General features: G+C 38.8%; 1 protein-coding gene across 1 annotated transcript in view; it reads left to right on the forward strand.

The window, feature by feature from the left end:
• prtga (protogenin homolog a (Gallus gallus)) overlaps nucleotides 1–15,821 on the forward strand; it is a 34,585-nt gene that overhangs the window by 15,475 nt on the left and 3,289 nt on the right. The window contains exons 7-14 of the mRNA XM_007251884.4: nucleotides 173–420; nucleotides 2,205–2,369; nucleotides 3,192–3,497; nucleotides 4,608–4,799; nucleotides 13,880–13,975; nucleotides 14,275–14,461; nucleotides 14,728–14,855; nucleotides 15,323–15,493. Coding sequence (XP_007251946.3) covers nucleotides 173–420; nucleotides 2,205–2,369; nucleotides 3,192–3,497; nucleotides 4,608–4,799; nucleotides 13,880–13,975; nucleotides 14,275–14,461; nucleotides 14,728–14,855; nucleotides 15,323–15,493 — 1,493 coding nt within the window. The remainder of the gene's footprint in view (nucleotides 1–172; nucleotides 421–2,204; nucleotides 2,370–3,191; nucleotides 3,498–4,607; nucleotides 4,800–13,879; nucleotides 13,976–14,274; nucleotides 14,462–14,727; nucleotides 14,856–15,322; nucleotides 15,494–15,821) is intronic.

Consider the following 15,821-nt stretch of genomic DNA (forward strand, 5'->3'; position numbering starts at 1 on the left):
TGTGTTAAGCAATGGCATGAGCATAGTTGGACTGCATTAAAAAACATTGTGTAAACATTTCATGTTCACTTACTACTTATATTAATGTGATTATATTATATGTTAAATGTGTTATGCATGTTTGTTATATAGATGATTTTGAGCTTTATTAACAGTTGTTGTTGTTTTTTAGCAAACTGGTGATAAATCAGATTATTCCAGAAGATGATGCAATTTACCAGTGTCAGGCAGAGAACGATCAGGGCTCAGTTCTGTCCACGGCTCGTCTAATTGTGGTAATGTCAGAGGATCGCCCCAGCGCCCCTCGGAATATCCGAGCCGACACAGTTTCCAGCTCGGCCATCCTGCTGGCCTGGGAAAGACCCCTCTACAACGCTGACAAAGTCATCGCCTACTCCATCCACTACATGAAGGCAGAAGGTAAACTTTGGATCAAGACAATGTTCAAATAATAGTTATATCACAGTATCTGATAAAATAATCAGTACTTTCCAGTCTGAGGTTAAAGATTCTATGAATCTCAGAAAGTATTGTTTAAACATTTAAACATTTATGCCATTAAAAACAGCATTTACTAACTCTTGGAAAGACCGGTAACTCAGCTCTTTAAGATATGGCATTGTTTAGTGTGGAACATTCCTGACTTCATGAAGAAAAAAGGCCAGTTGTGGGAACACAGCACTGGCCTCATTGTGAAGTTTCAGAATGCTGGGTACAATCATTGTTAATAAAGAGGCAGCAAAAAGTCACATTTTTAGACAAGAATATCCCCTTTTTTAGCCTAATTATCGCTGTAGAATTCCTTTATGCGACTTTAAATTAGCAGAAAATTTAGTAAAAGAAACACCTGCCAGCACTTCCAGACAGAACGAAAAAGAGAGTAAGAAAAAGAGAAAAACAGCCATAAGAAAACTACTCTTTCGTCCAGGACTGCTCTTTTTAGGAGCTCTTGTGGCCTTCAGACAGAGGAAACCAGAAAAGCCTCCCAGGTTTCTTTCCTAATTACCACGGCAATAATGAAGCAAAAGAGACCAGAGAGAGAGCGATTGTTCGGAAGTGAAGGCAAAGGGGTGACAAGTTGCCCAATTAAGCTGTGTTTTGTCCAGAGTTTGTGTGTAGGGAAATGTTTAAACAATGTTTGCCCCAGGACATAGGTATTGTCTATGTGTTTCCCAAATCTCAGTAAAAATCCAACAGTTAAAGTCAGTGTTGAGGCCATTCGAGCTGAGAACAAGACCTTTTCTGTTGCTCCTTAAGGATCTTGTTTGGAGGGTCAGGAAATGTGAATTCATCCATGTGAGGCTCTGTAGGGATTCTTTTGTGCGAGCTGCCTAATCTGAACTAATTAAAGCCTTATCAGACACGTTGGCTGTGTGAGAAAATCAGCATGTGGAATTTGCCTTTAGTTGTGAGTAAGAAATTGCCTGTGAAAGAAGGCGTGACAAGTTTGATTGAGTTGACATGCCTCTTGTATGGTGGGCCCCATTAAGAATAACCATACAGGTTCATTACCAAGAAAGCTGAATAGAATTTATGGGGAAGAATTGAAAGACTGAACAGGGATCTTATTAAGCAATTATGTACTAATTATTGTGTGTGAAAGGAGGCATTGTACTACAAAAAAGCAGATGTTGAAACTACCTTATCTTAGATTTAGAAATTGTTAAATAGGGTGTTATGTAATTTATGTAATTCTGTGCAGGATTGTTACAGTGTAACTCCATCAGTTTTTGTGATATGGATATTGTAACTCTATTGATAGTTTAGGCTGATTGTATAATCCAGGTTTACGTACAGTCTGTGACAATTTTATCCCTTAGTAATTAATGAGGCTCAAAAGTTCACATCCCATGATGATACAGTCTCTTAACATCCAGCAAACCACAGAAACAACTTGGCAAACACATGAACAAACACCAGAGGTTGACACTGTGAGCCACTATAGTTTAAACCTGAGATATCATGGCAACTGCCTAGCAATTCCTGAGCTCCCACTAAGCAACCCCATAGCAACCACTATGACGATAGTAATACATGTTGAAGAAAATCCATGCACAAACAATTGATATTGAAGGGCTTTGTATATGCTATTTGTTTTGGTGCTTACTTATGAAAGTCATGATTCAAAATGTCTTTGAGAAAGTCCTTTCTGTTATGGAATTCATTAACACCATCTTGTAACCATCTTGTCATATGCTTTACAGGTCTTAACAACGAGGAGTACCAGGTTGTCATCGGCAATGACACCACCCGATATATCATTGATGACCTGGAACCTGCATGGAACTACACGTTTTACATTGTTGCATACATGCCTATGGGTGCCAGTCGCATGTCTGACAACATCATACAACACACACTTGAGGATGGTAAGTGTGATTTACATTATTTCGTCCAGAGTAAAACTATGTAGAAATGTGTGTGGTGGTGAATTCTAGTACACTTAGGTCTGTGTGAGTAGGTCATGCTTTGAAGCATATCACCTGAGGTGTAGTATATAACCTTGCATTCTTTAAGGACAAACAAGTGGTCTGTTCTGGGAAGATGAACAAAGGGATAAAGAGAAAGAGAGAGGGTGGGGGTAAGTGACAGAGAAACAGATGAAAGGATTCTGGTAAATCATTAGACAGATTGATACTGAGAAGAGTGGTTTGTTCTGTTTTAGTTATGCTGGAAGTTCTTTGTAGTTTTTTAGTACCTGTAAGTATAATAAAATACACATTTGGAAAATATTAATATTGTATTCCAACATTTTCTTTTGGAATACTGTAATCATTTTCAAAAACAACAATGTTGATTTTAAATTTTTAGTTTACATGTAAAGATTGGGGGCAGATAGCAGTTCATTTTGTGTAGCAGTGTTGTACTCTGTATATGTGTATGTTGTATATGTTGTAATTTCAATAAAATTAAATATTTTTAGTTATATTTCATAAATATGATAGTGCTTGTTTTTTATATTATGTTGGCTCGAAAATTTGAAATAATTGCATTGTATTGCCTTGGTTACAGTATCACAGTTTATTGCAATATATTGAATTATAGCTCCTGTATTGTGATAAGGTTGTATTGCCAACTTCCTGCCAATACACAGCCCTACTTGTGTCAGTATATTTCTTTATTTGTTTCAGTATTCCTTAGGCTTTGCACTGACCGTTTGTATTTGTATTCTTTCTCTCTCTGACAATCAGTTCCTGTGCGTGCCCCTGAGTTATCTCTCACCAGCCACAGTCCCACAGACATCCAAGTGTCATGGCAGCCACTTTCCCAGAAGCTGAGCCGTGGTCAAATCTCTGCCTACCGTCTGTGGTACCGGCCTAGCTCTGATGGAGCCACACATCAACTGGAACTGCCTGGGGATGAAACAAAGCACCTACTAGAGGGCCTGCATCCTGATATGGTCTATCTGCTGCGAATTGCAGCTGCCACTAGTGTGGGTTGGTGTGAGCCGTCTGCATGGACTTCACACAGAACCCCTAAAGCATCCAGTGGGAAAGGTGAGGGTCACTAAGGACTTAGATTCAGAACAATGCTAACACTGAGAGAAGTCGGTGTACTCTGAAACTGAAACATAGCCTAGTTTTTCTGAGGAGTTATTGCTCACTACCTATAGCCAGTTAGGGAGGGAGTTATGGACCCCCATTTAAAACCTTTTAGTCGAAGACGTTTTGCATATGTCTTTCCCCCTCTTTGCTTTTTGTCAGATGACTCTGTTTTTTGGTCATACATCCTCTGACTTTCATTCTCTATCTTTACCTCCTCTCTGTTTCTGTCCCCCTGTCCCTCTTTTGCCTTCTCTCTCACTCTCTTACTTTTTTCTCTGTGCATGTTAAGTGCATGCTATAACAGTCTTGTTAAGGCTTTGCATTGGTTACTGCAGTGATCTCTGACCCTGACTGTGGGGCACATGGGAAAAGCCTCAGTCATGGGTTATAAAATGAGAGCCTACAGGCCCCTTGAGGTCGAAGAAGCAGAATAAATGTGTCCATTGAGCTTATAGGGTACTATATCTAAGAAATATTCATTCATGCTGATCCAGGACCAGTTTTTTCCACCAAAATCAGGAGCATAAATAAGTAACTAAAGGGCAAAAGTGTTTTTTTTTCCAAGACCACGGGGGTGGTCTTGGAGTCTTGGAATCTGTTCACCAGTCAAAAGTGTTTTATGAATGGGGCAGTAAATTTTATATTCTCCAGAATAGCACATATGAAGTGTTTTATTTGCACTGTAGGAAACAACTGATTATCCATTTGAACTTTATTGACCATTTTTTTTTGTTTATGAGTATATCGTCCAAATAGAATGATAGTCCAATTAAAATATATATATGTATATTAAAATTAAGATAAATGTATAGACTGTAGTTAAAAGTAACTGTGCCTGAGCTTTTAACCACTTATATTTCTGGGCTTTGTTTGATTTTTAATTTTAAGGTTTGTTCAAGAAGGGAAGTACTTAAAAACTATTGCAAACTAGATGAGCGGTTCTGATATTGTGGAAATGAATGTATATATTGTAAAATGATAATCTACGAAGCAATGGCATGATATATATATATATATATGTATGTCTTTGTATCTTATTGTCTCTTTCTCATCCAATTTCAGTACCCCTGGCACCAGAGCTTCAATTGGAACCCCTGAATTGCACAACTGTTACTGTGCGTTGGCGTCTGGCTATGGGCAGTTCTGTGGCTGGCATGCAAGGATATAGACTGTTTTACCATGAGGAGAGCCAGCCTGAGAGTGCTCCCATCCAGCTGCCCCCTCACTTCAACCAGCACACCATTGGAGGCCTGGGTGAGTGTACACCCCATGCTCAGAGGTCAATATCCCTGCTGGTATTTAGCGAAGGTGTGATTAAAGGTTATCTACTAGGTTCACAACAAGACTACCTTAAAATTAGCCACAGTTGACTTATCTGTTTGTTTGGCTTTGTTTTAATAATGTCAGTGATGGAACTGAGAGTTTAGGGTTTAACCAAGTAGTTTGTAGTTCAGTGATGGGTTGAAAGATGGATGGAGAGACAGTTTTGGAGAGGTAGACTAATGTTGTTCTTATTTTTTTTTTTTACCCTTTAATTTGAATTATGAGACAATGAATGCTGTATATGGTGTTAGCAAAAGCGTAATTTAAAATATATTTTGTGTAGGCGAAAATTCAGACCAAACCACCGAAGCAGTTCACCCCTTTATCAATGATCCTAAAGGTGGCTCCTATTGGCTGAGAGAGAACAATGCCAGCAGGGGGGTTGTGGGTTGATATTGGCTCTATTGACAGTAGAGCTGTTGGGTGATTGATATAAGAGCCCAATGTGACTCCTCTTTCCCCAAAAAAACCCAGTGTCCACTTCCTCCTCCCTCTTTACTGACCTTTGTTAGTCACCCTGCATGACATCTGACCTTTGAGCCTAAATACTGATCAGCCGAATGGCCTTCCCATAAGCCTCTGCTGTAGCTGGAAAATGAGGATGCAGCGCTGTGTGTTTGCTGGGTGTTTGGCCTCGTCCTCAGTCCCCCTTTAGGTCACACTTTATCTCACCCCGTTTGTGAGGGGTGGTGGTGTGGACCACCCCATAATGCTTTGCTGGAGAAGTGGCCATCTGTGGCCAGAGAGAGGTCAGCAGGTGACTTCAAGATCAGATTGGGTGAAAACTGGGTGAATTTTCCTGATCTAAAATCTTTTTTTTTTTCTTTTGCTCACTTCTTGCCACTGCTGGGACAGGCCAGTTAAGTGCTAATATTTCAAAATCTAAAAATCTCTCACCATGACATGTGGGAAACATGTAATATGTGTAATTAATATGAACAACTATTATATTATATAATATTTAGATGGCAAGAGAAAATTAAAATAGACATGACTATTTTGGGCTGAGCAGTGCTTTATTGAGTGTAAAGCTAGTCCTCTGTCAGTGGTCAGATTTCAGACTCCCAACAGCAGAACCTCAGAGTTTTAAATAACTAATTGCAGAAATTACATACACTATATGTTAGGGCTACATAATATTGCAAAAAATGATATGATATGTATAATGCACTCTGTGTGTCCCAAATTAAATTTTATTGTGCATATAAAATTTTACTCTCTCAAAAATAAGAAAATAAGATAGATGTGATTTTTTTTCTTTTGTATTAACCAGCAAAAAAGTTATCTTGTAGCTGAGTGCATTAACAATTCTCACAAGAATCCAGTATTGAATAGAAAGTAGTTAAGTGGACAGTAGTTACTTGAACATAAACAGCACTAGCTTTCCTTAATGAGCAAGTGTCCCAAATCTTACATTTTGGGAATATGTGCAATATTTTACTTGTTTTTAAATATAAAATGTATTATTTTGTTGGCATATAAGAATTGTCTTAAAAAAGTACAATTATCCACCAGTAGAATAGGACAATTTCTCAAGATCTGTTTTTAAATGCTCCTGGAAACTTGTTCAATATTCTAACAGTCACTAAAGAAATCCTGTTAGATTCATAATATGTAGGGTGTTTTTACTCCTCAAGATAGTTTTTTGTATATATTTTTTCATAATATAAAACAAACCAATAAATGTTTTTGTTTTACAAGCAGGAGCGTCCCTTGCCTAATAGATCTGCTCAATATTGGACAGTTCGTTCATTATCATCATTAAATCAGTCAGAACCTACAAAATATATTCAGGATTACACAGAATTTAAGTGTTGGACCTTTCTGTGATATCCCTGCAAAAGCTAAACCTGTGTGCCTAAACTGAAAGAGAAGTAGTGGGAGAACAGTGTTAGGGATTAGAGATTTGGCTGATAGTCTTGCTGAGTTCCCACAGCAGTCACCTCACAGGAGGTAATGTGAGTTTGGAGAAAATGTCAAAAATGGGAGGCAAGATATATGGGTGTCTTTGTTAAAGGGGGAGAGAGATTGAACAGAAAAGAAAGAAGGGATAGGAGAAGAAGGGAGACAGAGAGAAAAAGAGGGTTGTTACGTGAGAGATTTACGGTGGGTTTTATGGTTGCTGTGAGCTTGCGCTAGTGGGGGAGTTTCACTTCAAAGCTGCATGCTGTACTGTGAGTCTGATGAGAGAAAAATGCACATGTACACACTGATACACACATTCTCCAAACATGCACTTACATAAATTACACACATGCTTCTGTAAATGTTCTGTCATTATGTGTTATGAAATGTGTATTCCTTTAAATCACTTATACACACACACACACACACTCACACAAAGCTTTACCTACACTTGTTTAGCTCTTACTGCTCTCAGCTGTACACATGCTCATGCAAACCGACACTCCATAACTTACACACACATTGTTTTTACATCACGCCTGTCAGCAGTGTAAAATATATGTACAGATTTGGCCAGGCCAGAGGTGACATATCTGCTGTCAGTATGTAAGATAGACAGCAGTGTATTTATGGTGGTGTATGTTAGAGTTGCCCGATTTACACTGAGAACAGTTTCTGAGACCAAGCTCCTCTTTTTATTGGCCTCTATTTAATGGTTAAGAACTAGCTGATTTACATGTTTAAAAAACTAACTTTTACCTCATTTCCTGTCTTGAAAATGGACTAGATTTAATGCTATAAATCTTTTAATTATACCTTGATATTATTGGCTATAGTGAACTGTAAAGAATTTTTACTAGTCACAAATTATACTACATGGCTCATCTGTATGCTATCAGCACTAAGAGTTCTGGTCCATGTTTGTGTTAATAAGTGATAATACTCTTCATATTGGCCCCTTTTAATTAAAGCTATGTGTTCCCAATAGTTTAGGTCAGCTATAATGTGGGGTTTAAATGTAATCGACCAATCCTGTTTGACCTCTCACACAGAGGGTTTCTCTGTATTGATTCTTTCCTCCCGGCTGTTCGAATGACATTATGATGTACAGTGGATTGTTGTGCCTGGGGGAGGTTTTAAAGGGAAGTTAGGGTAAATAAAGAAGACATTTAATTTGCTGAGCAGGAGAAAAAATAAAATATATGTAAGGACATTATAATTAAAGTTTTTTTGTTTAATAAAATGGACATTATATGCTAAAGTGAAAGTACCATAACACAATCTTTACATTTCCCTGTATATTTGCAATGTACAGCACTTTGCAAAGGTTTTAGGCACTTAAAATGGATAAGGATCTTATTTGGGCAGTAAGTGTATATTGTATTGGTAAAACACTAGTATTAGGATAAATACAACACATGAAAATAGCTTTCATACAAAAAAGTAGTGGATCTGTCACTTTGTTCATTAATACTTTTCCCTAGCTCTCCTTTTGAGAATCTAGTTTTCTGGTGTGACCTGGAAATCTTAATAGTACAACCTTATTTTACCTTAATACCAAGATAAATGGTCTTAAATAATGTTCCTAGGTGCCTAAAATATCTGCACAGTGCTGTTTACAGCACAAAACTAAGCAAGTTTTTTTCCCAGTGCTTTGCATCCCTAATTAAAAAGAGTTAACAATGAAGAGAGTTAACAATGAAGAGAGTTAAAGTAGGGACTTTATTTTTCTTGGTCTCTCGTTTTCCTTCTCTCTCTCCCCCTGTGGTCTTTGAGGTATGTGTTTCTGGCATATGATTGACAACTATGTGGGGCAAGGATATCTGAGACATAGTGGAGTATGACTGAGTAGAGAGAGAGCATGTGTGTGTTTGTGTGTGCGTCTGTTTTGGCTGGATTTGAAACAGTGACATCTCTGTTTCCCCTACTGTATGTGCAGAGAGGTCAAGCTAAACTATGTTCCCTGTTTAGCTGAGTGTGTGTGTGGCTGTAGAGTTCTCTATGGAACAATTAGCCTTTATATGATTTTATCATATGGTTCAAGGCCTGGTTGAGTTATTTTAGGTTGTTTTTATGCCTTGTCAGAAGCATTACTGAGGGCTGCTTGTTGACAGAGTGAAGATTGATGAATATCTGCTACAGCAATAAACAAAGTTTCTCAAAGTTCTTGATGGGTTTAGACAGATTCAGGTGCATTAAATGCAGATCAGCAATAAATTGTCTGTGTCTGTTAGGGCTGGGGCGACGCGTCGACATAATCGACGTCATCGATTACGAAAATACATCGATTTGCATAACGTGCGTCGGCGCGTCGTAAATATGTTAATTAACACGGTAACATAGAAGCATAGAACTATTATTTAATTAAAATGATTTTTAAGAACAGCTAAACACAGTTCTGCAAGTCAAACGCGGAGGAGTTCACGTGCGAGAGAGAGAGAGAGAGAGAGAGAGAGAGAGACACACACACACACACACAGAGAGAGACACAGAGAGAGAGAGAGAGAGAGAGAGAGATTCGCTTGTTCTGGTGAGAGCTCATATTCTAGTCCCATACATAATTCTACAGCTCCCTCAGTGTTTTCTGCCGTATTTTGCGGCTAGCGCGAGCGCTTACAACTGACACCGCGGACCGCGAGGTGCTGCCGCGCTTGTGCCGAATCCGACTCTCTGCTGAATCTGACTCCCGCTTCGCGGACAGAATCGGCACAACACCCCCGCTGTAGAACTGCGGTAGTGAAAACAGCTACAAAAAAACGCCAGCGGGCATCTAAAGTTTGGGAGCATTTCACGCAAAAGGGCAACAATGTGGTCCTCTGCCATATGTGCAAAAGGAGCCCTTGAAGCGCAAACATCCAGGAGCACTATGTCAACAGGGTCACACAGTAAGTTACCGTTTACATCAGGGTCTCCGCGGGTGTCCTTAAAAATACTTAAGGCTGTCTACCAAAGGTTTTAAACCTGCCACAGGCAGAAATTATACATTTTTGGTTTATATTTGTGCATGGCATTTCACAGTTTCCAGAAACAGTAGCATTATTCATAAGTTCAGGTGTTTAGCTAAGCTAGCTGCCTTAAGTTATTTTAGCTAGCGCCGTCGGCGCTGCGGTGTTACACCGTTTTCTGTCACCGTCGGAATTTTGTGACCAGTGCTCACGGTTATGAGCGTTCATTGGCAAAACGGAAGCTTTCTATACCTACACCTTACCCTCAGCCCTAAACTGAACCGTTTTGGCCAGTCGGGGTAAACATTAGAAACGAACACGTTTCGAATCGGCCAGTGCACCGGTCTGCTGAGAACTACTTGCCCGTGGTCACAAAATCTAGCGGTCACAGAAAACAGTGCAACACACGGTTGTGGTGTATGGGAGCTTATCCATTTTTAGCGTTATAGATCTAAACGTGTTGTACATGTAAGTGATTATAAGTGTGGGGTTTGTTTTAGTAGGCTTGTGTTGCTGTTGTTGTTATTATATATAAATATAGTATTTTATCGTTTGCTTTAAAACGTAAAATAATAATTATTTAAATATGTTTCTCAATAAATAGATTAGTCGACTAATCGAAAAAAATAATCGTTAGAATAATCGTTTAAAAAATAATCGTTAGGGACAGCCCTAGTGTCTGTGTTTAGTTGCTGCTTTTGTGTGTGTGTGTGTGTGTGTGTGTGTGTGAACTATTTCTTCTATCACCATGGAGACCTTGGATTAGCTCAGGTATGTGTGTCCGGTTCTGCAGCAAGGGAAACCTCTCCATGACGAAAGTATGACTTTGCACAAACAACTGCCACATGACTGTGTATGAGTGATTTGCTGTGTCATGTTTTTTAAAATACTTTTAATAATTTATTTGTCTTCTGTTCTGCTTCTCTCTCTCTTTCTCTTTCTCTCTCTCTCTCACACACACACACACACAAACTTTACCGCAGGATTTGGCTTGCCCGTTTCATGTCAAAGGTCATAGCCCAGATGTCAACCCCACCCCAACAACCCCCCCCACACACTCACACACAAACCTCTCTCGCTCCCCCATCACAGTGTGTGGTATAGTGACCCCAGGCTAGTGTGCACTGGGGACAAGGATAGGTCTGTTGCTGAGCTCAGCTTAAATCTTCATAACTTTGCTGAATAGAAAGATGTCAATGTAAATCTTTTACACAATTAATGTTGGTAACATGAAAAATAGCTCCATCATTTTACACTGTTTACTATGTGTGTATTTACTAAGTAATAAGGCAATAATAAAGCAAGATGCAAATACGCTTATGGGTTTAAGGGTGTTTTATTAGCAGCATCAGTATATGTATAATTACAAATCTGTCTTTTGCCAACATAACAACAGTATTGAATAAAAAAATCTAAATAGCATTTATAAATACATTATGTATTTATATTGTTATCAGAAAATACACAGTTACCTAAACCTATGCTTGTATATAAATCTACAGCTAAGATTTATACACTTATACACTTACTGATTACAATCATGTACTTTATGTGCCTTTTACCACACACACCCATGGCACATGTGTTGCAGCACAATGTATCATATATGGTGGTCCCTTTCTTTTGATGGACAGATTAGAGAGTGGTTCATATATTGTGCAGCAACAGGTGGGCTAAAGTCAGTAATAGTAAACCTGTAAATAACACCTTCAAATTAGATGTACTAGATTCACAAAAAGATAATAATTTAAAACCATTAGCTGTCGTATGACTGAATCTCCAAGTAGCAGTGTCAGTTCACTGCCCTCTGCTGAAAGGTAGACCATCTAAATAATGCCTCAAGTCATGGAAGAAGCACAGGTAATGTTAAGAAAGGGACGTCACTATCTTCTCCCCCTCTCAAACTCTGTGGATGGCAGAAAGAGGCCCAGCTCATGTTCCTGACCCCTGACCCCCAGATTCTATAGGAGTTTTATCTGAGCTTGAACCTTGACCTGTTCCTCAGGCTCGGAATCCACAAACCCCACCTCTTTCATCCGGCCATCCGCTCACTTCCTGCTACCTGAGCACAGAATGCAACTATTACGACCTAATCCAAAGCCCAGAAATAGGTTTTAATCAAGTTCCTCGACTGTGGCCTCACAGATCCTTTAAATTGCTAAGTTAAGATCACTACTGATTGTGATCAGTGACCAGTCATTGCTTGGTCAAGAAGAGAAAAGATGGATTCGGTGTAGCGTGTAAGGTACATGGCAGTAATGGTGATAAATTATTTTATCTGATGTACCTAAAAGCCTATGCATTGAATGCATATGTGTGGACACCTCTGGATTTCTGTGTTCAAAGTTCCTGGCACTGTTGACTCCCCGCTGAGAGTGTGGTTTATTCCCATTTACTTATTCAGAAAATCAACTCTGTTCAGCATTTTAAAATTATGTACTGGATTTGCCAAATTAGCATTTTCTAATTGTCTGTTCCTGGCCAAATTGATGTTTACAATATGAACATATTTATAACAAGATTTTACAGCTACATAACAGCTAAACATAACTGAGTATATGCAATGTCATGTAGGTCTGTTTATCAGACTATAGGAGGTAGGATTCCCCATTCTTTCTGCTTGTGTGCCATCTAGTGGCTGATGAATGTAAACTACATGCAGCAAGTAGAGAATTCAGCTGCAGGATTTAGATGCTGCCCTGCAGGTTCATAGAAGTGCCAAGATAATTCTTTGTTGCTATAAAACATATAATAGGTATGGTTGACCCTCAAATGCAATTAGGTTAAAATGGGGAATCAGAAATTAAGTGTGAAATGACATGCAGCCATGTCTGGCAGTGTTTCTGCTTAGACTAAATTAAGATGACATTTTAAACAACTCAGCCAACAAGATTTAATCTGATTTAATAAATGATTGCACACAAACAGTGAATGTTGCACGTCTCACCCGGTTCTGTATTGTCTCAGTGGCATGAGACATTTAGCCGCCTGATCTTACACTGCAGTGTTGATGTAATAAGTTGTGGTGTGTGTGTGTGTGTGTGTGTTAGACTGCTAGACTGGAGCTCATTAGGTTGATAGATATACTGCTATTTCTGGAAGCCTCTTGAGTTTAAAGTAGATTGTTCCGCTGTAGGTATTTGGGAATTGTAATGCTGATATATGTGTGATGTTCTCCAATCACACATATACCAATACAAATATTCTAATTTATTTGCAGTCTTTAACGATCTAGAGTGTCATATTTAGTTCTGTTCTGAATGTGTAATGAATTAGCGCTTTTAGCATCTTATTAATCAAAGACTGACCATTCTGATGATTCACAGGACTATAACATCTGCTCACTTTTCTTCCTTATGGTCCTCACTTTGGACATGCCCCTGATTTTTCTCTTTCTTGTCCATGATCTTTTGTTCACTGATTTAACCTCTGTGCCCAGGCTATGAAAGGGAAGTGACCAGTGACCATGTGGGTTGTGTGTGTGTGTTTGTTTGTGGGGGAAGGGAAGTGTGCTCTCCTCTCCTTAGGGGGTAGGATTTGATGACAGAATAATAGAGGAATGGATGGAGAGTTGTTGGTTTCCATAAAGTCAGGCATGTGCTAAAGATCATTGTTATGTACCTCTGTGAGCTCACATTTTTGATTCTGGTATGAAATGCTAAGGTTTGAAACTAGAAAAATCACAATGCTGTGGTCTTCTTTAGAACGTGTAGCACAATATTTTATTTTCCAGAGGTTTGCAAAAACATTGGAAGAATCAAAGCAAACGGCAAACAGTGGATAGTTTAAAAATGTTGTTATGCACAATGCCCAACAGCCTGTCTGTTGATGTATAAAGGTCTTGTATATGATCCTGTTTGTCACCAGATGTTACACTAGAGCACCAGTTTCTCAAACTGAAAAGAATTTTAGTGCTAGCATCGCAGCTATCCTGCTCCACTCTGCTAAGCCTAGCTCTTGTTTCTATTAGCATTGTTGCTATTTTTCTCCTCTTTGCTGAGCTTGACTTTGCTTTCTGTTTAGGATACCCTTATTTCACTACATATGTGCATAGAAATTAGTTGTGTGCTGCTATATTGATGTGTAAAATATCAGGTATATCATCTTTAATTGTGGGTAAATCTGACTGTTTGTATGTTTTTATACTTTTTCCAAAATTAGATCCCAGGAAGAAATACCACATCAAGCTTCTGGCCTTTAACGCCATAGGGGAGGGCTACCAAGCTGACCGGACAATCAGCACGCCAGGATGTGTCTGTAAGTACTTCCATTAGGGATTGGTGATATGGCCCTAAAATAATATTACAATATTTTAGTGTATTTTTGCGATTACGATATAAAAAATCTAAATTAAAAAAGCGATATTATTGCATACGATACGATATGGCACACCTCTAACTAGTAATCCTGTTAGGTTGACAATGAATACATAAGGTGTTTTTTATCAAATGTATTTAACTTTGTCCAATAATTCTCACTGCAATACAGAGTAGGCCTTTTGATTTTGCTTAATGTTTAGAGATAACTGATATACTGTTTTTTGCTTTGTGTTAAAGCGGTGCGTGATCGTTTGGTACCCCCACCTCCACCTCCACATCATGTGTATGCACGGACAAACAGCTCCTCCTCTGTTTTCCTGCACTGGGCCCGACCTGCCTTCACCGGCGGCCAAACTGTCAACTACACAGTCCGCTGCAACCCAGTAGGACTCCAGAATGCATCGCTGGTGCTCTATTTACAGACGTGAGTATCACTGAGCTCAGAGAGGGAGAGAAACAGCGAATGAAGCTGAAAGAGACTCTACATGTGAGACTGTTAAGATAAGCAAAAATTACAGGTTAAAAAGATATAATATAAATGATATCAGTATAATATTTTCAGAGCAACTTCACTTCTTCAGTAGACTTAAAATCCATACAGCTCAGATATACAAGGTGAGATGTATGTTGAGTACCGGTATGTTCTGTAAAGATATTCATCGCTTGCTCATCTTTTTTTTCTGGCTGCAGAGGGGATCAGAGTCTGCTTGTGAAAGATCTGGAGGCAAATACTCGATATGAATTTGCAGTACGGTTGCATGTTGACCAGCTTACCAGTCCCTGGAGCCCAGTGGTGTATCAGAGCACTTTGCCAGATGGTAAGACTTAAACAACAACAGCTGTTAGTAGTGGAATAGTAGGCATTGGTGAATTGGCCTAAATAAAATTACTATATGATAGGGTATTTTATTTATATCAATATTCTTGGCAATATGAAGAAACCAAGAAAATATTTTTCAGTGTTTTATTAACATATTGTTGCAATAAATAAATCTTAAAGTTTTATTTAGAGTAACAGTTTTATACGTTCAGTAGCAACATTCTGAAAACAACAGTAACTTACCAAAACTCTGATAATGCTCAAAAATGATAATAGGAATTATTAATTATTGCCATGATTAATAGAATAATCAGTGTTAGGCCAAACCATAAAATGGACTTGACTAAAGGATTATATAATCATAATCTGTCAGTGAATTTCTCAGGCTAATTCTATCCAGCAGGTGAATTGATGCATTTTTCTGCTCTGGTTGATGCTAATTGGTCCCTCTGTTACTTCTCTCAGCTCCAGCCATGCCTCCAGCAAGCGTGAAAGTCACTCTGATTGAAGGAGACACTGCACTGGTGTCATGGAAACCACCTAATGAGCCCAATATTGCTGTAACACGTTACACCATCCTGTATGCATCACGCAGAGCGTGGGTTGCTGGCGAGTGGCAGATCCTGCAGAGAGAAGGTGAGGAGTGTGTGCATGTACACGTGTGGAGTTTCCAATATGTTTATGATTTATAGCATACGAGTGTATGCTTGTAAGGCATCTGGGGTTGCTGCTGGAGTAGAAGATCCACTAATCTAAAAATAAGCTAATTCAAAATATCATAAAAATGTTTTTAAATATGCCTTTAAAATATGGCTACCCACAGCATTTTTATGAAGAAAAATCACAAGTCTCAGGATGCCTTTTATAATGTTTCTTTATGACTCCTGCCATAGCAGCATTTACTTGCGGTAGAGGCTACAGACCTAATGACTTGAAGATTACATACTTTTTAGAGGGTGGTTCA

The sequence above is a fragment of the Astyanax mexicanus genome, chromosome 9, assembly GCF_023375975.1.
Source record: "Astyanax mexicanus isolate ESR-SI-001 chromosome 9, AstMex3_surface, whole genome shotgun sequence".
NCBI lineage: Eukaryota > Metazoa > Chordata > Actinopteri > Characiformes > Acestrorhamphidae > Astyanax > Astyanax mexicanus.